The sequence below is a fragment of the Convolutriloba macropyga genome, chromosome 1, assembly GCF_964194025.1.
Source record: "Convolutriloba macropyga chromosome 1, txConMacr16.3, whole genome shotgun sequence".
NCBI lineage: Eukaryota > Metazoa > Xenacoelomorpha > Acoela > Convolutidae > Convolutriloba > Convolutriloba macropyga.
The window spans coordinates 19,603,117-19,628,133 of record NC_134468.1 but is presented as its reverse complement, the minus strand read 5'-3'; the positions used below and the strand labels follow the sequence as shown (position 1 = coordinate 19,628,133).

At 35.5% G+C, this 25,017-nt stretch overlaps 2 protein-coding genes across 2 annotated transcripts in view; one reads left to right on the top strand and one right to left on the bottom strand.

Annotated features, from left to right (window-relative positions):
- Positions 1 to 25,017, top strand: part of LOC142336137 (surfeit locus protein 4-like) — a 229,081-nt gene that overhangs the window by 4,756 nt on the left and 199,308 nt on the right. The gene's annotated exons all lie outside the window — the stretch shown is intronic.
- Positions 16,988 to 25,017, bottom strand: part of LOC142336131 (echinoderm microtubule-associated protein-like 6) — a 143,222-nt gene continuing 135,192 nt past the window's right edge. Inside the window, exons 25-26 of the mRNA XM_075384709.1 lie at positions 18,776 to 19,081; positions 16,988 to 17,313 (exon numbers count right to left, since the gene is read on the bottom strand). Of these exons, the coding sequence (XP_075240824.1) occupies positions 17,283 to 17,313; positions 18,776 to 19,081 (337 nt within the window). The 3' untranslated portion in view covers positions 16,988 to 17,282. The remainder of the gene's footprint in view (positions 17,314 to 18,775; positions 19,082 to 25,017) is intronic.

Sequence of the window (25,017 nt, the reverse complement as noted above, 5' to 3'; positions counted from 1 at the left end):
AGGTCACTTCCGGATGGGAATGGTCTGATCAGAGGTCACTTCCGGATGGGAATGGTCTGATCAGAGGTCGCGTCCGGATGGGAATGGTCTGATCAGAGGTCACTTCCGGATGGGAATGGTCTGATCAGAGGTCACTTCCGGATGGGAATGGTCTGATCAGAGGTCACTTCCGGATGGGAATGGTCTGATCAGAGGTCACTTCCGGATGGGAATGGTCTGATCAGAGGTCACTTCCGGACGGGAACGGTCTGATCAGAGGTCACTTCCTGATAGGAATGGTCTGATCAGAGGTCGCGTCCGGATGGGAATGGTCTGATCAGAGGTCACCTGCGGATGGGAATGGTCTGATCAGAGGTCACTTCCGGATAGGAATGGTCTGATCAGAGGTCGCGTCCGGATGGCAATGGTCTGATCAGAGGTCACTTGCGGATGGGAATGGTCTGATCAGAGGTCACTTCCGGATGGGAATGATCTGATCAGAGGTCACTTCCAGATGGGAATGGTCTGATCAGAGGTCACCTCCGGATGGGAATGGTCTGATCAGAAGTCACTTCGAGATGGGAATGGTCTGATCAGAGATCGCTTCCGGATGGGAATGGTCTGATCAGAGTTCACTTCCGGATAGGAATGGTCTGATCAGAGGTCGCGTCCGGATGGGAATGGTCTGATCAGAGGTCACTTGCGGATGGGAATGGTCTGATCAGAGGTCACTTCCGGATGGGAATGGTCTGATCAGAGTTCGCGTCCGGATGGGAATGGTATGATCAGAGGCCACTTCCGGATGGTAATGGTCTGATCAGAGGTCACTTCCGGATAGGAATGGTCTGATCAGAGGTCGCATCCGGATGGGTATGGTCTAATCAGAGGTCACTTCCGGATAGGAATGGTCTGATCAGAGGTCACTTCCGGGTGGGAATGGTCTGATCAGAGGTCGCGTCCGGATGGGAATAGTCTGATCAGAGGTCGCGTCCGGATGGGAATAGTCTGATCAGAGGTCACTTCCGGATAGGAATGGTCTGATCAGAGGTCGCGTCCGGATGGGAATGGTCTGGTCAGAGGTCACTTCCGGATGGGAGTGGTCTGATCAGAGGTCACTTCCGGATGGGAATGGTCTGATCAGAGGTCACTTCCGGATGGGAATGGTCTGATCAGAGGTCGCGTCCGGATGAGAATGGTCTGATCAGAGGTCACTTCCAGATGGGAATGGTCTGATCAGAGGTCGCGTCCGGATGGGAATGGTCTGATCAGAGGTCGCGTCCCGATGGGAATGGTCTGATCAGAGGTCACTTCCGGATAGGAATGGTCTGATCAGAGGTCGCGTCCAGATGGGAATGGTCTGGTCAGAGGTCACTTCCGGATGGGAATGGTCTGATCAGAGGTCACTTCCGGATGGGAATGCTCTGATCAGAGGTCACTTCCGGATGGGAATGGTCTGATCAGAGGTCGCGTTCGGATGAGAATGGTCTGATCAGAGGTCACTTCCGGATAGGAATGGTCTGATCAGAGGTCGCGTCCGGATGGGAATGGTCTGGTCAGAGGTCACTTCAGGATGGGAATGGTCTGACCAGAGGTCACTTCCGGATAGGAATGTTCTGATCAGAGGTCGCGTCCGGATGGGAATGGTCTGATCTTTGTTAAAAAAACTATAGGCAAGATAAAAATTTTTATGTGGGTGTATGAGGGAAAGGAGGGATGGAGGGGTAGTTTTGGTGGTTTGTAGGTGGGGAATAGTTAGTTATGGGGTGTAGGTAGATGGAGGGTACGTGGAAGGAGAGGTGTATGATAGTTTTGATAAAGAGGATAGCGACTGTCATGGGATTAAAATATTTCAAAATGACTTTCACTTAGATTACCGCAATTGAGCCTTAGAAGCGCATTGAGTACCCAAAATGTTAATACTCAACGTTCAAAAAGAGAGGTCTATGTTCGCAAAGAAAAAAAGATCAGATCGTTAACAGATTTGCTTTACCTAAAAAAATTTCTGTAAAAACTTTTCTCGTCTTCTAGTTGTCAAAAGGCACACACGTTTACAATAATTGATCCAAATTTGTTTCGAAAGCAATTAAAAATAGCATTAATCTTGCATTGATTTCTACTTAAATTTGGGATCTTTTCTGTTTTGTCCCCACAACCCCCCCCCCCCCCCATAGCTTAGTGGGCTTATATCTTTTACGCCCCCCAGGCGCACGTGCTTTTTATTACATAGTAATGAGCTATATAACAACACATAATTTGTAACGGGGGCGTGAAAAACATCCGGGGGGGGGGGGTGGGGGGCAAAACAAAATAGATCCAAAAATTGTACTATAACAGTCTAAGAAAAATAGACTGAACAGGCCAGTTCTCATTTGACGACTGAAAGACGTACCCGACAGTTAGCAAGTTCTGTGGAAAAAAAAATCAAAAATGTTGGTGAACAAACCGAAATATTCGATGCGTTCTTTTTTTCAAGGGCAAATTGATTTAAAACTGTAATCCTTACAAAATTTTTTTTACTGTCTGCAATTCAAAACTAAAATTTTGTGATCATCTTATTTAAATAGAATTTGGATTTCAACCAAACAAAAAAAAGTTGTACAGAGAATTTTAAAATGTTTCTCCATGTCTATTAAAGAACAGCCATAAATTTACATGCAATTTATTAGCATTTGAAAACAGATGATGTAGTTCTAAGCTTTTTAACGAACGCAGCCTATCAGAAAAATTTGCAAATACTAACTAACGGACGCAAGTAAAATTGAAGACTACCGGCTGAATTCGGAGGAACTGAGGCGAGTTGGCTCAGAGTTTATCTAACTTGTACTTAGTGAGACTAGACTCGGGTGTTTTGTATAGGCGCAAAAGTTGGGGGAATGACATCTACGTCTATGCGTGGAGCCACCTGGTCAATTTACTCTCTTCACTATCAAACTTTTCTCCCTGGCGGTTTCAGTGAACATGAAAATTAGACCTAGACCGCAGCATACCCTAAGTTAAAATTAACCACTTTATTCCGTATCTGCGTACAACTAGTCGTCGCAATACCAATCACTCTAATTGAAAATTTTTCCCTTTGGAATTGATTGAAAATTAAGGCTTCAAGTTAATTGATGATAAGATGTTAAAGTGAAAAAGTAATTTTTGAATCTAAGAGGAAAAAAAAGGAATTGCCCTATCACATCTCTGGATAAACTCTTAGGAATTTTGATTGCTAAAAAAATATAGTTATGTGATTAATTTAAAATTTTTCCTACTCACTACCAACGTGAACAATAGCCGCGAGTTTAATAACTTTATAACGAAACAAAGGTAATTTATTGAACATTAATATCTTTTTACTGTCTGCAATTCAAAACTGAAATTTCGTGATCATCTTTTTCAAAAAGAATCTGGATTTGAATAAAACAAAAAGTTGTATAGAGAAATTTTAAACTATTTTTTCATGTCTATAAAAGAACAGCCGACAATTTACATGCAATTTATTAGCATTTGAAGACAAATAGTGTAGTTCTAAGCCTTTAACGGCCACAGCTTATCAGACAAATTTGCATTAATAAAATTAAGTGACGCAAGTAAAATTGAAGACAACCGACTGAATTCAGAGGAACTGTGGCGGGTTAGCTCAGGGTTTATCTAATTTGTGCTTAGTGAGACTAGAATCGGGAGTTTTGTATAGGCGCAAAAGTTAAGGGAGACACAAACGTCTATACAGGTCAATATACTCTCTTCACCATCAAACTTTTCTCCCGGAAGTTTCAGTGAACATGAAAATTAGACCTAGACGGCAGCATAATACCCTAAAACTAAATTAACCACTTTATTCCGTATCTGCGTACAACTAGTCGTCGCAATACCAATCACTCTAATTGAAAATTTTTCCCCTTGGATTTGATTGAAAATTAGGGCTTGAAGTTAACTGATCATACGATGCTAAAGTGAAAAAAAATTTTGAATCTAAGGGATAATAAAGGATTTGCCCTATCACATCTCTGGACAAACTCTTAGGAATTTTGATAATTAAATAAATCTAGTTATGTGATTAGGTTAAAATTTTTCCTACTCACTAGCAAAGTGAACAATAGCCGCGAGTTTAATAACTTTATAACGAAACAAAGGTAGTTTATTGAACATTAATATCTTTTTACTGTCTGCAATTCAAAACTGGAATTTCGTGATCATCTTTTTCAAAAAGAATCTGGATTTGAATAAAACAAAAAGGTGTATAGAGAAATTTTAAACTATTTTTTCATGTCTATAAAAGAACAGCCGACAATTTACATGCAATTTATTAGCATTTGAAGACAAATAGTGTAGTTCTAAGCCTTTAACGGCCACAGCTTATCAGACAAATTTGCATTAATAAAATTAAGTGACGCAAGTAAAATTGAAGACAACCGACTGAATTCAGAGGAACTGTGGCGGGTTAGCTCAGGGTTTATCTAATTTGTGCTTAGTGAGACTAGAATCGGGAGTTTTGTATAGGCGCAAAAGTTAAGGGAGACACAAACGTCTATACAGGTCAATATACTCTCTTCACCATCAAACTTTTCTCCCGGAAGTTTCAGTGAACATGAAAATTAGACCTAGACGGCAGCATAATACCCTAAAACTAAATTAACCACTTTATTCCGTATCTGCGTACAACTAGTCGTCGCAATACCAATCACTCTAATTGAAAATTTTTCCCCTTGGATTTGATTGAAAATTAGGGCTTGAAGTTAACTGATCATACGATGCTAAAGTGAAAAAAAATTTTGAATCTAAGGGATAATAAAGGATTTGCCCTATCACATCTCTGGACAAACTCTTAGGAATTTTGATAATTAAATAAATCTAGTTATGTAATTAGGTTAAAATTTTTCCTACTCACTAGCAAAGTGAACAATAGCCGCGAGTTTAATAACTTTATAACGAAACAAAGGTAGTTTATTGAACATTAATATCTTTTTACTGTCTGCAATTCAAAACTGGAATTTCGTGATCATCTTTTTCAAAAAGAATCTGGATTTGAATAAAACAAAAAGGTGTATAGAGAAATTTTAAACTATTTTTTCATGTCTATAAAAAAACAGCCGATAATTTACATGCAATTTATTAGCATTTGAAGACAAACAGTGTAGTTCTAAGCCTTTAACGGCCGCAGCTTATCAGACAAATTTGCATTAATAAAATTAAGTGACGCAAGTAAAATTGAAGACAACCGACTGAATTCAGAGGAACTGAGGCGGGTTAGCTCAGGGTTTATCTATTTTGTACTTAGTGAGACTAGAATGGGGAGTTTTGTTTAGGCGCAAAAGTTAAAGGAGAAACAAACGTCTATTGAGGTCAATATACTCTCTAAACCAAGTTTTTTTGCCCAGTTAGTTTCAGTTAATATAAAAATTAGACCTAGACGGCAGCATGATGCCCTAAGTTTCATTTCGTACAACTAGTTTGCTTTATTCCGTATTGCGTACAACTAGTCGCAATACCAATCATTTTAATTGAAAAGTTTGCCACTTAACATTGATCGAAAATTAGGGGTTCAATTAATTGATGATATGTTTAAATGGAAAACTGATTTTTGACTCTAAGAGAAAAAAAATGAATTGCTCTATCGCTGGATAAAACCTTACGAAATATTATTTTCAAATTTTATTTTTATCATTTACGACAAATTTTTCCTACTCACGAGCAACGTGAACAGTAGTCGCGAGTTTTGATTTTCATAAAGAAACGGAGACAGTTTAAAGAACAAAACAAAAACAACCTTAGGCGGAAGAAATTATTTTTAATTTCTTTGAGTCTGAACTAGAAAGTACAGAACATAGTTTAAACGCAGAGCAGTATTAAAAATTATAAGAGAACAAACAACACGTATCTTTAAATATTTTTAATTTTACAATGTGTCAAAAGATCTTGGCAAATTAAAATCGACGAAATAATTTAACATGAGAAAATAAAACGCTAAATGAACAATTAAATTTTCTTAGAGAAAAATGTGAAAGAGAAACTAAGTCTACAATTAGCATTTTTTAGAAGAGTAATTGACGCCCTAAATCTCACTTCAACTAAGTTTAAACAGGAAAAGTCAGAAATTAGAATTAAGTTCCAAAACCGTTGGGTTTCTTTGAAATCATTCCAGATGTGTTTTCTATTGTAGTTCTAGAAGCCCACTTTTAGCCAACTATGAGCCCACAATATTCCGCCCAATATCGAGAGGTAAATCGTTATACCTTTCAACAGCGCATTTTGAAAAACTGTTTTGCTTTTATTTTTTTGCTCTGCTCCAAATGACAGCTTGTTTGGACTTTCAACCACTTTAGCACTACGTTTGGCCAGCTTAAGTTCATCTAAAGCCGGTAGATAAGCTTTTTGAAGCCTTATTAAAAATATAATAGCCGGATTCTTGATGAGGAATTCCCCTGTTAAACATTTGTGTTTGATTTTGAGATCAGTAGTCCTGTTAAAATTGCTTCTCTTGAAACATGTTTTTATTCCCCAGTTCAGGTTTTCATTAAGAGTAACTCAAAATAATTTGTAAGACCTGAGAACAAAGCAATTGGGTAATACAGAAAAAATCTAAAAAAAAACATGTCATTTTTTCCTGCAAATGTATTTTTTATGAAGTAAATATCCGATTAAGCAACCGCCATTTTTATGAGTATAATTTTACCTCATCATTAAAAGAAAGTTAAGAGTCAGTATGGAGTCCCAAGTATTTCACAGTTTGCTCACAAAATTGAAAAATTAGTCGTTTATGGATGCACATTACATACGTAAAAAACTGTTTCTTCGATTTTGTTCCTTTTAGGGGCTCCAAAATTAACCAATTTGGTTTTGCTTTCAATTACGTATAACTCATTTTTCTGGAACAATGAAATGAATTTAGCAATGTTTTCTTCAAGATGAATATTTAATAGAAAATTCTTTTTTGCACTGCAAGCAATAAAAGTATCATCAGCGTGCTGGATTATGTTAGAGTTCACGTCAGTATCAAGTTTCATATCATTAACATATACGTTGAAGAGCAGTGGGCCCAGAACAGTGCATCGCTGTACTGAACGGTTAAGTGAACGGTTAAGAAGATTATATTTGCTAGTTCGCAAAAAACCAGAAGTTTAGTAGAAGGATGGAGCGTGATATCGAATCGAAAGCTTTTGATAAGTCTGAAAAAGCTCCTGTAACTCTGTTTTTCGTTGATATCATCTCCGATTTCTTCAGTTGAATATAAAGGATCATCTCCAGTTGACTCTCTTTTCTCAAAGTGCTTCTGAAAGAGTAAGCGTTCTACGTGAAATCGTCTCATTTGAAAAAAGGCATCACACGAGCATGTTTAAGGCTGGTTGGAAAAAAATGTTCAGTTAAAAAATTGGTTAAGCCAAAAATCGAGAGTTCGATTACGTGTTCTCTTGCAGTTTTCAAGGCCCAAGCTATAAAGAGTGATGGACCTAACGGCTTTTAACATTTAAGTTGAGTTACTGATTACATCAAATATCTTCTTGGTTGTCATATATCTGAACAAAAATTTTGTTGTGGCGCATCGCACTGTTAAAGAATTGGTTTTGTTATTACTTACAAAAAGATTTATCTAGTGCTGAAGAATCATAGTTTAGAAGATTGGCAGAATCATTTCCATTGGTTAAAACTGTTCAAATTGTTCTTGAGTCTCTTTTTTTGTCCGTCGTTTTTCACTGCTTCTCATTTCGTTGAAAACTTTACATCTGTATTTTGCTTTTTTTTTAAATTTTTAAACTCGACTAACAGATGTTTTCCATTCTCATGCTTCAAACCGTTTTAGTTGTCATTCTTTTTTACCTGTGCAAACTTTTGTATTATAGTCTTTGACATTCATTGTTGATGTAATGTTAAATGTCTTGTAGTGGCGTATGAAGACTGTCTTTTGTAGTGCATTTTTTAAACAACTGTTTCCAATGACAAACAAAATTTTTGATACATGTATTCAGCATCCTTAGGTATGTAAATTGATCTCCAATGTTTCTTTTCAACATCTAAAGAAGAAGCATCTGAGAGTACTTTGTTTCTGTGTACACATTTCTTTGATAGCGTCATTTTTTTAACGGTTTCTCCAATTAATGTAAGTGTGGCGAAGTGATCACTTGTGAAAAAATTACGTGTCTGCGGACTCTTTTTTTGCAGATAAATTAGTCTATCAGCGACCGACGTGCTCCTTGGTTTTTCTCTTGTTGCTGAAGTTTGATTTGAATTCAATAAACCGTTCGGCAGGATCAGACTTAATATCAGACTTGACTTCAAACATGTATCTAAGAACAATTGTAATCTCGATCAAAAAAATGTTTTTAAGGAGCAATCTTTAACCGAGCAGGCTTTGACGATTGTGATGTAAAAATTTTACTTGTTGTTTTTTGTTCATTAAGTTGGTAATTTGGGTATATTTGAGACAAAAACAAAAGAAACCTAATAACAACCAATGAGTAAGAAAAAATGATCTTCTTTTTGCATACCTATTATAAGAAGTAAACAATGGTCATCTCTAAGGATTCATTGGTAGAGCAGTAAAGACCCAATTCCTTTGATGTGATTACATAGAAAAAAACAAAACAAAATTATTGTAACTCCGATGATTCCGGTTTTTTGGATACTGATCTGGATTACGTTGGTTGTTATTCAGAGCTAATAAGCTATAAGATGTGGTAAGCAACTGAGAAATCTAATGACAACCAGGAGTAAAGAAAAGATCTTCTTTTCTGCATACGCCTTATAAGACTTACACGATGGTAATCTCTAAGGGTTCATTGGTATAGCAGTAAAGACCCAATTCTTTTTTGATGTGATTAGATAAAAATTAAACAAAACAAAATAAAAAAAATTGTAAATCCGATGATTCCGGAATTTTGGATACTGAGCTGGATTACCTTGGTTTTTATTCAGAGCTAATAGGTTATAAAAAGTGGGAAGCAACTGAGAAAGCAAACAAATTTTGGGAAAAAGTACACATTGTTAGTAATGGAATTGAAGATCATCATAAAAAAACATATCGTGAAGTGGTATGGCTATCATCAGATTGTACGCGTTCGTTGCTTTATCATTTTCAACACCTGTGATTGCATTAATCTCTTCATTGAAAAGTTTATTGCATTCATTAAAATGTTCGGTTTTTGGCAAAATTCTAATTTCCGGTATTTGCATATGTATGAAAATTTCAGCAGATAGAGTGTTTCGTGTCACATAATGTGTCCTCAAACAACTCGTCCTAGGGGGCGATAACGTACTTGCGGGGGGGCACATATAAAAAAGATCCAATTTTTCATATTAAAAATCTTAAACATAATTGACTAACGTCGGACGACCTGCTCACAAACAACCGGCGAGCAGCTGACTTCGTCAATAGCTAGCCACGGTTCAGCGAGGCTAGCTTCAGCTTAATTGGAGGGACGTGAGGTGATGATAAAAGATGATATCACGCCACAAAACAGCAGCTGAAATGCAGCTGAAACAGCAGTTCAAAGCCATTTTTTGTCTCTGGAGTTCTGTCATTTAACCCATCTGCAATACTAATAAAGTAGGCAAGAGAATCCTAAACAATGACAAAAATTTCAGGAATTTGAAAAAAAATCGCAAGATTTATCAGAAATTGCTAGAATTTGTAAAATTAAGAAGTTGAAAACTATTCCAGGGCCAAAAAAAATTTTCATCTAACTTTTTATCAATTTACCTGAATGATGACAATCTATGTCAAAAAAATCGAAAAAAAATTTCTGTCAAAAATATGCTAAAATTCAAAATTCGCGATGTTAAAATCTTGAAAAACATTCCCTTACATCTAAAAACTACAAAATAACATATCAAACCATATAGCAGGTTCCTTGGCTATTGAGACAAGAAAAACCTAAACAATGACAAAAATTGTCAAAAAAAATTGAAAATGCAAGTTTTATCAAAATATTGCTAAAGTGGCTAAAAATAGTCTATGGCCAAAAAATATTTCAGTAAACTATTATAAAACCTATAGGGTCCAAAAACGCTTTAATAACGACAAAAAATGCAGTTTTGTCGAAAAAACCTAGAAATCGTGATATTGAAATCCTGAAAATCATTCCAATACCACTGGAAACCATCCAGTAATCTTTTTTATCAGACTCTAGAACAAACTCAAAAAATGATAAAAATTTTCAGAAAACCTGAAACAAATTTGAAAATTAGTATAAATTTGCGTGTTTTTGTTTGGATTACCAAGACAGATAGCTCTTAAAATGGTTACCAAAAGTACTTAAGTCATGTCTTGCGAAAGACTTCTATCAACTTTCACCAGCCTCAATTTAAGACTTATTCAACAAACAACTTCAAAAAGTGACAAAAAAACGAAAAAGGGCAATATTTTGAGCTCACAAACTCCTTAAAATGACTGAAATCTTAAACTACGGCCTTCCCGGTGGCTTCATCCCACTAAGAAAGATTACTAAATCCTGCTACGGGCCTCTAATGAAACTTCTAACCTCTAAGCACTGCCCTTCACACCATAAGCATAAGTCTCCAAAACAGTTTGAACTGAAAGCCTCTAAGAGCACGTAATTCCCGCTAGACGCTACCTTTTTATTCCATGTGTAGGGACGAAAAGTCAAATGGGTCAGGCGAAAAATCGGTCAAACGAAAAATTGCATAAAAGAAGACCAACAGGTTGAATATAATTGCTACAAACTTCGTTTGAGTGCAAATAAAAACTCTTAGTCAAAGAGAAAGATAACTAAAAATTATTTGGCGCAATACATCGAATTCACTTACGCCCAAATACCAAACCTTGTGACCTGTCCCTAAGGATACTAAGCGATAACGCAACGGACAAAAATACGACCACAGATCAACTCTTTAATAATTTAGAAGAACAAAAAATCTTTAGCTGCCCTTTTCGGGATTAATCGGGGTAAAGGCAAGTGATCATAACTAGAACACTTTACCTTTCAATGGCACCTACTATAACATTTTAATAGCTTTGAACAGAAAAAAAAAGAAAAACGAAGTCAAATAGAAGAAATCTGCAATCTTATTTGTTGCCTGCATACTCTTAGCGTGACAATAATTTCCGCTCTAATTTGACCTCTCATTGAAAGGAGAAGGTCAAAAAAGTTTGAATACTTAAAAACCAGATAAAACAAGGCAGTCCCTCAGTACAAGCAAAGTCCATTAGATGGTAAGGAGAGCGCCTAGATAAAGATAACCGACAAACGTCGGGAAAATTGCTCTCTAACGACTGGAGAGAGTTGCACCGCAGCGGAGGTACAAAAAAGGAATATGGGACTGATATGGGGGCGGTGGGCGGGTGGGGTGTGCGGTCAATTTCTAAGAACCGCCCTTCACACCATAATAGGCCTCCAAAGCAGTTTCTGTTAATCGCATACTTGAATACTAGTGGGCTGAACCGCTCTAAGAGAATGTAATGCAAACTGGGCGCTACCTCTTTATCCCAATTCTGCAGACGAAAATCAAAAAGGTCAGACGAAAAATCGGCTAAGCGAAGTGCGGCATCAACAAGAGAGAGAGAGAGAGAGAGAGAGAGAGAGAGAGAGAGAGAGAGAGTGAGAGAGATAAAACGTGAACAAGAAGAAGGAAAGAAATCCTACCCGACAGAGAGAGAAAGAGAGACAGGAATATTTTCTGTGATGGGATTCGACCCTGCAACTTCTAGTTTCCTAGCTTTGTTAGTAATTAAAACCTTAAAAACTTATATGTGCAAAAATCATAAGAAAAGTTTCACAATTTCGCAGTAAAAAATGTTAAAAACCATTTTTTGTCTCTGGAGTTCTGTCATTTAACCCATCTGCAATACTTAAAAAGTTGGCCAGTAAAGATCGTTAAACTCAAAAAATATAAAATCTTGCTAAAAAATGTAATTTTAAAATCTTCAGAACCATTTCAATGTCTCAAGAGACTATCTGGTATCCTATTTCAAGGCTTCAAGAGTTTCCTCAAAGATTCATAAAATTAGAGCACGATAGTAATTTTTCGAAAATTAAAAATAAATTTTATCAAAAAATTTCTGAAACTCGACTCATTAGAATATTGATAGACATTCCATCAACTCTAAAATTTATGCTGAAGCTTATTACCAAACTTCAGAGGAGGTCCCTGGCCTATTGGTGCCGGAAAAAAATAAAAACATGAACAAATTGCAAATATTTCAAATGATTGCTTATATTAGTGATACTAAAATCTCGGAAAACATTCCATTACAGTACTAGAAAATATAAAATAACCTTTTATCAAAGCCTATAAGAGGTTCCTTGTCTCTTGAGGCAAAAGTAACCTAAACAATGTCAAAAACTTTCAAAAAATTGAAAAAAAACTCGCAAAAGCTTAAATCATAGAAAAAAACTCAAAAAGGCAAAATTCAAAAATTAAACATCGCATTAAAAAATCGAAAACATTTCATTTTTGGTTTCAAAATCTCTGTCAAGTAACTCATCTCCAAGACTTAAAAGTTTCCTTGGCCAGTAAAGGTCGTTAAACTCGGAAACGGACGAAAAAATTGAAAAATTTTGTAATCAATTGCAAGTTTTAACATAACCTTGATTCTTAAGATTTTTATACCTTGAATTTTAGCAAGATTATGTAATTTCATTGTCTCAAAAGACAATCCGATATACCTGCTTCAAGCCAGAAATAGTTTTAATGGCTCATAAAAATAAAAATCCAAACATTTGGTACAAAAATTTTCCGGAAATTTTAGATTTTATCCAAAAACTAAAACAGGAGTCATAAAAAATCTTGATCAACATTCCATTAACTCTAGAAACTATGCAGCGGCTTATTACCAAACCTTGGAGGAGGTCCCAGGGCCTCTGGTGCCCGAAAAAGTTACAAAACATTGAAAACTGCTTTGAATCTTGTTTTTAAAAAATCTTGAAAAGCATTCCATTAGGTCTATAAACTGTGCAGTAGCATATTATCAAACCCTAGAAGTTGGGTGGCTCTTGAGGCTAGAGAAACCTAAAAAAAGACAAAGTTTAATTTATGATTTATTAATGACAGAAACAAATTAATCGACCAACAAAAATTTTCCAAAACTTATCAAACCCCAACGGATGTTTTCTGATCTTTTAGGCTCACGAAACCTGACTAACGACTATAAATGTCAAAAAATTGAAAATGACCAAAAACTGTATAAAAAAGCTCAGGCTCGTGATGTTAAAATCTTGCAAAACATTCCATTACATCATGAAAATATACAGTAGCCTATCTCCAAACCCTAGAAGAGGTTCCCTGGCTCTTGAGGCTGATAAAAATCATAAAAAACGGCAAACATTTTCAAAATAGACCTTATAAAGCAAGTTTTATCAAAAACTGCTGAAATTTGTGATATTAAAGGTTGAGAAACTATTTCATGGCCCCTTAAATTTGTTAGTAATTTATTATCAAACCCCAAAGGAGGTTTACTGACCCTTGAGGCTCAAAAAGAGTAATGACCATAAATGTTAAAAAAAATTAAACAAACAAATAACAAAAATTGTCAAAAAATGCTAAATTCGTGATGTTAAAATCTTGCAAGACATTCCATTACATCAACAACTTATACAATACTCTTTTTTCAAACCTTAGAGGAGCTTCCTTGGCTCTTGAAGCTTAAAAACCTTAAAAACGACAAAAATTATTGAAAACATTAAAGAAGGCAAGTTCAATCAAAAATTGCAAAATTTGTGACCTTAAAAAAATGAGAAACTAATCCATGGCCCGTTAAAATTTGTCAGTAAATTATTATGAAACCCTAAAGCAGGTTTTCTGACCCTTGAGGCTCAAAAAATCAGAATGATGACTATAAATGTAAAAAAATTTAAAAACCAAATAGCAAAAATTGTCGTAAATTTCCTAACTTCGTGAGGTTAAAATCTTGCAGAAATTCCAATACAACAAAAAATAATACAATACTCTAGTTGCAAACCTTAGAAGAGTTTCCTTGGCTCCAGAGGCTGAAAAAAACCGCCGAAAATTGTCAAAAAAAGACTTTAAAAAAAGCAAGTTTCATCAAAAACTTGCTAATATTTGTGACAATAAAAAGTTAACTAACTATTCCATGGCCCATTAAAAATTGTCAGTAACTTACTTATTATCAAACTCCTGAGAATGTTTTCTGGCCCCTGGCTCTGGAAGGACCTGAATAAGGAAAAAGAAATAAAAAATTTGAAAAAAATGACAAAAGCTGTATAAAAAAGCTAGAGTTCCTGATGTTAAAATCTTGCAGAACATTCCATTACATCATGAAAAAATACAGTAGTCTCTCCAAACCCTAGAAGAGGTTCCCTGGCTCTTGAGGCTGACATAAACCTTAAAAAACGGCAAATTTTCAATATAGACTTTAAAAAAGCAAGTTTTATCAAAAAGTGCTAAAGTTTGTGACATTGAAGGTTGAGAAACTAATCCATGGCCCAATAATTTTTGTTAGTAACTTATTATCAAACCCCAAAGGAGGTTTCCTGAACCTTGAGGCTCAAAAAGAGTAATGACTATAGATGCAAAAAAAAATTTAAACAAATTGCAAAAATTGTCAAAAGCTAAATTCGTGATGTTTAAATCTTGCAAGACCTTCCATCATAGCAACTATTTTTACAATACTCCAGTTTCAAACGTTAGAGGAGGTTCCTTGGATCTTGAGGCTACAAAAACGCCAAAAGTTTTCAAAAAACTTAAAAAAAATCAAGTTTTGTCAAAAACTTGCTAATATTTGTGACATTGAAAAGTTGAAAAACTATTCCATGGCCCATTAAAATTTGTCAGCAACCAACTTATTATCAAACTCCTTAGGATGTTTTCTGGCCCCTGACTCTGGAAGGACCTGAATACGGAAAAACAAATTTAAAAGTTTGGAAAAAATTGCACGTTTTGTCAAAAAAATGCTAAAATTCGTGATGTTAAAATGTTGAAACCATTTCATTACCACTAGAAACCATGTAGTAGCTCAAAATTAAAATCTAGAGGTGCTTCTTTGACACCTATGGCTGATAAGAAAAAAGTCAAAAATTTTCAAAAAACCTCGAAAAAAATTGCAAAATAGTATAAATTTGCGTGTTTTAGCGAGCGGTTGTTCGTCAGTAGCTAGAAACGGGGGGTTGGGGGGGATTTAACGAGGGCTGATTGGGTGGATGGGCGAGTGGGGAAACAGTGGGAGTGGGGGAAACAGCGCTCGGCGGTTGGGGCAATAGTGGGAGGGGTCAACAGTGGAGGAGTCTTCAAACTCTAAGGACCGCCCTTCACACCATGTCTCCAAAACAGTTTGAGCTGAGATAGAGCTGAAAAGCTCTAAGAGCACTTAATGCCCGGTGGGCGCTACCTGTTTATGCCGCTATAGAGGACGAGAAGTCAAAAGCGTCCGACAAATAATCGGTCACGCGAAAAATCGCGTAAAAACGACCGACAGGACTAATATAATTGCTAAACTTCGTTTAAGAGCAATTAATATCCGCTCAGAGGCTGACGGCAGCTATTGAACAAATAGAAACAAGTTGATGGAACTTTTAAGTTGAAATAGCAGTGGTACAATTCTTAACAAAAAATAAATGCCAAAATGCTTTGCATTTCATTTAAAACGTTTGCGGAATGTTTTAAATCATAGCAATGACCTTTTATCCTGTTTTTGAGGACGAAAAGTCAATTGCGTCAGAAGAGAAATTGGACACGCAAAAAAATAGCATAAAAAGAAGACCGACAGGACCAATATAATTGCTAAAAACTTTGTTTGAGAGCAATTAATAAAACCACTTGTTTTAAAAGTAAAATAGTCGAAAAACCTTCAAAAATCACAAAAATTCAATTTTAAAACCAAATAAAACCTAAATTTAGCCGGGAAATTGCCTGAAAATAGCCGCCGTTGACCCGCTTGACGCACATTGGGATTGAAAAAAAATAAGAGAACTTGACAGAATCTTTCTATGTGTCAATTTTTTTGTTGTCCAAATTCTACGTATTCGGTTAGCTTCTAAACATACAGTTATTTCAGCTTCTAAACTGAGCCCTATTAAGCATAAAACTAATGCCAGCTATACATTAAGGAAACCATTTAGAAAAATCAGATCAAAAAAAATCGAAAACATTAAAAAACATACCCGGCAGATTTCCGGAAAATAGCCGCCGTTGATTCCAATAAGCATGATTGGGATTGAAAGAATAGAAGATATTGAAAAAAAAAGATTTTTGTAAAAAAAAAACATTTTTTAAGTCCGATTTATTTTGATGGCATTTCGTAGTTGAAGATAACGTACTTCTGTTTCTTAGAGAGAGGCTACAGGGGCTACTATCAATACCAATAAGCATTAGAGATGGCAACTAAGAGTTATAGGAACGACGTTCAAATAGCGGGCATCTAAAATTGGGCTTTATGGGTTTATCCCGTTTCTACTTCTGACTTCAATTTTTTATACTGACTCTGTTCATTTTGAATTGCTTTGCTGAGCAACTGATGTTCAAAATCACTTTTAGCAGAATGAGAGAAGAAAGAAACTAGTCTAGAGAAGTCAAAAAGATATCACGCAAAATGTTGAAAAAGCGGCAAAATGAGGTAAAGCGAAAATTTTTTTATTCGATGAAGTAAAAAAAATAGGAGCGCTATAATAGCCGGCTGAGAAGATGAGGCGGCTATTAATCAATGTCAAATAACGCATGTGAACCAAAAACCACCAGCGGGAAATCGAATTTTTGTTCAAACACCATTTTTTCACTCTACTTTAAATTTAGAGGAAAAAAATTTCACGTCGCAAAACCACTCGCTTTTTCGCTCCATTTCCTGTTTCGGCGTGACCAAAATCACTACTCCAATTTGACTTCAAAAATCATGAAAATGTGTGAACAGATCTTAAAAAAAGACAGCGCCCCAATACAATTCAAATTCTTTGAATTGTAAAAAGTAGAGCGCCTAAATAATAGCCGTTGAGAGGCTGACGGCTGCTATTAATTAAAATAAGCTGTCACGAGGGGAATTTTCACAAGCGAATAAATTCCCATGTTAACTTGACGTTTTCTATTCTTACGCTAATACGGAAACATACTAGGCATAAAGACATGATCCAGGCACAATAAGTTTTAACTGATTGATAAATACAGAAATAACTACAAAGAACCAAATTTATCTACAATTATTTACATTTAAATTATTCACACAAATAGACACTATATAAAGGACAACAGCAACAAGATATCATAACCTTGCAAAAAGGAAAGAGATAGAATGAACAACATTCACTGCTAGAGAGTTCGCACCGGCGAGTCTAAGGGCATTTGGGAAAATGTATAGCCGTCTGTGATAAGACACGACCAGACTTCTGTTATATCATTTCGGGCTAAGTTCTTCAGCACCCACCTTAGCGAGAAGTGCTTTTCCAAAGGAATATGCTAAAACAAACACCACTATGAGATTAAACAAATTCATAGAAGCTAAGTTACAGACAATAATCGAGATTCTACCAGAAGTCAGGGATGCGCCGGTGTTTTTTCATCTGTTAAAACACTCACATGCACATTTTAAAATGTCGAAAGTCTGCAATCCCAGAGGTTAAAATGCAAGAAGTTGCTACTTAGCCAGAAGTTGACTTCCGTCATCTTAAAACGTGCGCGTTTTGTGTTTTGAGCAAGGCTACGTGACTCTGTAGAAGTCACTTCAAAATTCTGACTTAATATCTTGAACCGCTTCGCGGTTCTCGATAAACGCCAGAAGTTCTCAGTGACTTCAAGCAAAATCACGTAACCATTAATTTCTGCTGTATTGAATCGCAATGATAATTCTTTCTGAGCTTTGTTTCTCGAAGTGACAAAAAATCTGCTGCATGATGTACATTTATCTGATTTGCAGGTTTTGATTAGTCAAAATTAAACCGGATCTCGGACATTATAGATCAATGAAGGCGGCTTTGATTATATCAATGAGCGAAAATTGAAATCAGCGGTCACAAAAACGCTCATTGATTTGTTTAACTAACCGGAAAACTTTAAGGCGATAAAATATACCGAAAGCTAACGTTCTAGTAGATACAAGTATAGGAAGCTTTTAACATAGCCGGCAGATTGTCGGAATAGCTGCGAAAGAATAGACCTGCGTGCCATATAATAGAGATTAACTGCACATATGAGTTCCTTTGACCTTAAACAAATTCAAATTAAACTTAAGTTTTAAAATGCAAAAGTCAGTTTATTTTGAGGTAAGTCACGTATGATCAAAATCTAATCACGCAAATAACCTAAAAACTTTTGCTAAAGAGAGTGAGAAATTACGTCACGCGCGCAAATGCCGTTAGTGAGAGGAAGAAGTCATTCAGAAAATTTGACTTTTTCAGCTGTGATGTGTGAACAAATGTAAAACGAAAAAAGAGCGTTAGACGACGAAACAAAAAACATAGCAGGACAAGTCCTGACGTACAATTCAATGAGTTTTCATTGACTAAAAAAAACTAGACCTAAAACGGACTATGAATGGATTGGAAAAACCATTTAGAAAAAAATCCGATCCAAAAAATTGAAAAAACAGTAAAAATCAAAGTGAAATTGCCGCATGTGAACAAAAAACCACTAGCGAGAAAGCGAATTTTTGTTCAAACACCGTTTTCTCACTCTACTTTAAATTTAGAGCGAAAAAATTTCACGCCGCAAAACCACTCGCTTTTTCGCTCCATTTCCTGTTTCGGCGTGACCAAAATCACTACTCCAATTTGACTTCAAAAATCATGAACATGTGTGAACAGATCTTAAAAAAAGACAGCGCCCCAATACAATTCAAATTCTTTGAATTGTAAAAAAAACCAAGAGCTCCGCAATATAGCTACGCTCAGCCTACAGCTTCGCAGCTATAAAAACCACTAACCACGAGTCCTCGCCACCAGCTGATATGAGCATGGAGTCATTCTGAGTGAATTTGACAGCAGTCACGTGAGCGGAGTGTCCTGCTAACTCAATCACTCCATCATTATCTACACGATAGTCTTGACTGCAAGGGAACGGAAACACTTTTACATATCCACAATCATCTCCAGTTGCAATTCTGTTCACTCCTCTAGGATTCACATCAGCACAGTTGATTAAGTCCCCCTGCATCCGCTTCTCTTCTCCCGAGGACTTCGAATCAAAGTTGTCAACTGGCCAAATTCCTGATACCTCTTTGCCCATTATGCTGAAAAGCACCACTTACAGCAAAAAGACTTGGATGCACCTCTCATAAACCCTCATAGTCATAATATCCAGCTAAAATATTTTCCCTATCGAAATCAAATGGCCACTACCCCTTAATATTTGATCACCTTATCTCCTATCCAAAATTCCCTTAATTTTTCGGTATTTTGGGTGGGACATTTTTATGAATTTTTGATAGCGTGTCGTTTAACACAATAGCTTATTTCTAATGTCATCGGTGAATAGATCTGGCTTATCTCTGACGGCTGCTGAAGACGTCTGCCAACCAGCGGTATTGAGAGCAAAAATGAAGTGATTTTGGGACTGTTTATTCCACTGGAATTGAAAGATTGCGCTTTTTATATTAACATAGCCAGCAGATTGCCGGAAAATAGCCGCGATAGACCCTTGCGGCCTTCTATGAATTGAAACAAATAAAGGAATAAGATAGACAGATCGGCCATCAGTCCTTTAATATACCGCATTGGCACTACATAGATGCACACTATTGACTAGTAAATTTCCATAAGTTCCGTAGGTGAGTTCAGAAGTCAATATTTTGAGTGAGGTAGGTCACGCAATTGACCTAAAAGCAGAAATGACATCACGTACACAAAGTTTAACTGCAAAGCAGTGGAAGTCACTGAAGTCATTGAAAAAGTAATTTCCAAGAAGTCAGGTCGTAAGAATCATCGATGGAGACGACGAAATAAAAAAAACATAGCAGAACAAGTCCTGAAATTCAATTCAAATAATTGAATGAAAAACTCTGAAAAACTCTACCTGACCAGCAGATCAATTGAACAATTCCAGCCATAACAAAAAACAAAATCATCTCAAAAAATTGAGAAACTAAAACAATCAAACAAACTAAACAAAAATATACTCATTGCTAAAACTCTTGAAGCTTTTAAACCTAAGGCACATTTTTCCCTTTAAAAATACCTATTTAAAAAATGTTTAAAACCAATTTTTGTTTCTGAAACCGGTCCACTATTATATCTGCAAGAACTGAAAATAAATTCAAGGGCCCTTGCAGATCGATTAACTCGAAAATGACAAAATTTAAGAAAAGAAATCAATTGCAAATTATAATGAAATGTTGATGAAAATCGTGATAGTAATATCTTCGGAATCATTTCTGTGACTGTAGAGGCTATCCAGCAACGCAATTCCCAGCCTTAAAAAATCATTGGCTCAAGATCGATAGGCAATAATTTTTAGAAAAAATTTCATACCTCAAAAAAGAAATTCGTTCTATTAAATTGTTGAAAGCCATCCAATTGCCTCCTAGCAACTATTTAAAAACATACTATTAAACCCTGGATGAGCTAACCTGGCTACTGAGGCAAGAAAAACTACAAAATACAATAGTTTTGAAAAAACTTGAGAAAATTGCAAATTTTATCAAAAAAATTTCTAAAAGTCGAAAGGTTAATATGTTGAAAACAAATATTCATTGAAAATAATAACCATGCAGAAAATTGGCGACATTAAAATGTTAAAAATCAATCCACTGTTACAAAAAAATATGCAGTGCCCTATTATCAAACCATAAAGGAGATTGCCTGGTCCCTAAAGTTGGAAAAACTCAAAAAAGAACGAAAACTTTCAAAAATCCTGAAAAAAATTTTTCGTAAAGTTGTGTCAAAAAATTGCTAAAATTTGTGATAAACAAAAGTCTAAACGTATTCCATGGCAACCTAAAATTTTTCAGTAACTTATTATCTAACCCCTATTGAGGTTTTCTGGCCCATGGGTCTGGAAAGACCTGAATAAGGAAAAATAAAGGTCAAAAATTTTAAAAAATTGCACGTTTTTTAAAAGAGCTAAAAATTTGGAATGTTAAAATGTTGAAACCCTTCGATTACCACTAGCAAATATGCAGTAAACTATTATTAAAACCTAGAGGAGGTTTCTTGACACCTAGGGCTGAAAAACTCAAAAATGAAACAGTTTAAAAAAAACGTGGAAAAAATTGCAAAAATTAGTATCATTTTGCGTGTTTGTGTTTGTATTACCAAACCATAGCTCAAAAAATGGCCAAAACAAGCAACCATGTCTCGCAAAAGGCCTTCATCAATTTTTAAAAACTTCAACCTATTACTAATCAAACAAAAAAACTCAAAAAGATCACAAAAACAAAAAAATTCACCGTTTTGAGCCCAAAAACTACTAAAATGACCTTTTAATCTTAAATTGAAGCCATCCCAGCAGCTGCACCACAATAAGCACTTGACGAATTATTAGAGCCCACTTTGGGCCTCTAATGAGAATTAATGCCTTCTGGGCTTTACCTCTTTATCCCATTTTGAAAGATCAAAGTCATTGAAAAATGTGCGAACACATCTTCAAAAAAAACATAGCCGGAAGAATTCCGGAAACGACTCGAAAAAACAAATTGCCCAAATATTTGACTTAACAACTAGAACAACTATTCTGAAACCTAAACATCCACAAATGCCATGAAAAATTTAAGAAATAGAAAAACAAATTGAAAAAAAAACTATAAAAACTTATAGTTTTATACTTTTTTGTTCAATGTGTATAATACTACACGGAAACATACAACCGAATAAAATTACTTTGAGCTTGGAAAAAAGCAAAACAATGGACAAGTCATAATAGGCTAAGAAACTTGTCTAAGATTGAAAAAAAAAGAAACCGCAAAAAAAAATAAGAAAAAATGGTTTAAAATTTCTCAATTTTTTTGCTCATTTTTCTTAAGATAAAAAAATTTTACCAACAAAAGTTAGGTCAATTGGTATCTGAAAATTCCATAAGTAACAAGCTTTTATTCAAATCCCAACTAGAGCAGTAAAACAAAAAAACAGGTAAAAATCATTAAACTTCGCCTAAAAAAAGAAAAACTGCAAAAAATAAGAAAAATGGTGTAAAATTTCTCAATTGTTCTGTCAATTTTCCTAAAAAAAATGATTTATACCAAGAAGACTTTGGTCAATTGGTATCTCAAAACTCCTTAAGTAACAGACTTTTATTCAAATCCCACTTAAAGCATTAAAACAAAAAAACGGGCAAAAAATCATTAAATTTCGTCTAAAAATTAGTAAAACTGATCAAAATTTTCCAACTTAGCATTTAACTCAAATTAACTACTTGAAACCCTCAATTCCTATCAAAACAAGCCTACAACTAATACAATATCAAAATCAAACCTTAAAACCATCAAAAGTTGCAAAAAACTGTTTTTAAAAGCAGTACGTGAAAAAAAAACTTTTAGCTCGCTTAGAGAAAATTTATTCACAATTCAATTTCTCGCTCTCTTAAAAACAACAGTATGAGCAAAAACCACTCTTTTCGCTCCGCTCTTCGTTTGTGTTCATCACCAAAGTCAATCCAAATTTTTCACGCGTTTCATTTCCCGCTTCAAAAACTATTCCAAAAGAATTGATTAAAAAAAACATAGAAGTCCTGACGTACAAATCAAAAAAATTGCATTGAATAGACAAAGAACTACACCTAGAATGGCCCACAATTGAATTGGAATAAGCGTTTCTGAAAAAATCAGATGAAAAAAAAATAAAACAAAAAAATCATGAAAATCAATGTCAAAATGCCGCATGAGAACAAAAAACCACTAGCAAAAAAAGGAAAATTTGGTTCAAGTAAAAAAACTCAGCCTAAAATGAACTATGAATAGATTGGGAAAATCATTTAGAAAAAAATCCTATCCAGAAATTTGAAAAAAAAAAACAATAAAAATCGAAGTGAAATTGCCGCATGTGAACTATAAACCACTAGCGTGAGAGCGAATTTTTGTTCAAATGCCGTTTTCTCACTCTACTTTAAAATTAGAGCAAAAATTTTCACGCCGCAAAACTACTCGCTTTTTCACTTCACTTTCTGTTTCGGCGTGACCAAAAACATTACTCCAATTTGACTTCAAAAATCATGAAAATGTGTGAACAGATCTTAAAAAAAACATAGCCAAGAATTCCGGATACGACTCGAAGTGGAACGCCATCCAACAACTCATCAAAAAAACGTGCCTCCACTTATTTATGATTATTTTGGAACAAAACCATCAAACAAAACAGTAAAAACAAGAAAATCAATTCTGGTAATATATGATTAAAAAATCTGATCACATTTTGTTATAATTTGAGATCCCGAAATAACTATCTCTGCCAAAATTAATTAATCAAAACATCTAGTACTTACAAAAACCACTTATGTGAATTTTTTAAAATTACTTGAGGCCAAATCATGAAAAAAATCTCTTAAAAACAACTTTCACTAAAAAACTGGAAAAAGTTAATAAATTTTTTAATATTACAAAAGCATATAAAGCAAAGAAAAATTCCTTTCAGTCAATCGGGTATCCATATGCTCGCAAAACAATAGGCAAGTCATAATAGGTTAAGAAATTTGTCTACAGAAGAGAAAAAACACCAAAAAACTGCAAAAAAATTAAGAAAAAATAGAACGAAGTTCCAATTTTCGCCATTTTTCGTCATATTTCTCAACAAAAAAAGGCTTCATATCCACAAAACTACACCACGTGTTACCTAAAAATTGCTCAAGTAATAGGGGTCTTTTCAAAACCCATTTGAATCAGTAAAATAAAACAATAGTAAACAAAAATTGTAAAAATTAGCCCAAAAATGAGCAAAATACATGAAAAACATCCGAATTAGCATAAAATTCATATAAATTTTCAGAAACTTTCAAACCACTATCAAACCCAGCCTAAAATTAAAAGAAAATCGTAACCAAAAAATGAGAACAAAAACTGCTTTAAAATTCCGCACGAACAATTTCGCTCGCTTACAGAATTTTTTTCAAACCTCAATTTCTCGCTCTCTAGAAAACAGCGACATGAACAAAAAAACACTCTTTTCACCTCACTCTTCATTTTGTTCAGCAATAAAATCACTCCAAATTTTTTCACGTGTTTCGTTTCCTGCTTCAAAATTCACTCCAATAAAATTGATTTAAAAAAAGGACTTCTCCAATACTCCTCTTCGAGTCGTAAAAAAACAGCGCACCAATACAATTCAAATTCTTTGAATTGTAAAAAAAACCGCGATGTCCCCAATAATAGCCGCTATCGCGTCGCGGCTATTAATAACAAAAGACAGCGACCAACAACAAAGAGATGTAGGGCAGTAGATAGGGAAATGAGGATAGAGATATGAGAGTGAGAGAGAAACAAATAGACATTTGTTTAACATGTGACTGTCTCGAGGGCCAGACAGTCACATTTTCAGTTGTTGAACGTAAAATCTTTGCAGGTTGAAACACAGGTGAAATTTTGCAGATTGAAATACTGGTCAAAAACTATTCATCGAATTTGCAGCGTTAAATCGACAGCAAACGATTGCTGCAATAGCAGTAAACTATTCGTTGACTTTGCAGCGTTAAATGGACAGCAAACGATGCGGGTTTTCGCTGACCATAGGCCTGACTACGACGCCTAGCCTCTGGCAAACCTTTAAGCACGTCGTTCTCCTATTGCTACTTGCAGTAGATGTTCAGCCAAATCCTAGCCCGCAGTTTACAGCATGCCTAGCCACCATACGCAGCAACGCCCCATACCTCAACCATAACAACTATACTGAAGAGCAATAATGGTGGCTGGGCAGTAATCGTCACCACCGGAGATCCCAACATCGTTCACCAATAACAAATCCGGGGCAGCCCACTAACATTCTTACAAATGGGAAAGAGTAGCAATGCTGGCGGCGGTTCAATGAACCTCCTGCAGTGCGAAAGGGGACGAACGTGTCCTAATATGTACCGACAGCCACCTGAAAAGATCTCACTGTGACCTTTGCACTACGCATGAAATATCAGCGCAAGTATACCAGCACCTCAATCACAAACTACTATTGCCACCAGACGGGACGCTGTCACCCTCGCCATTCTCCGCGCCGGTCACTCCTATCTGCTGGCTGCCTATCGGAACCTGTTCAA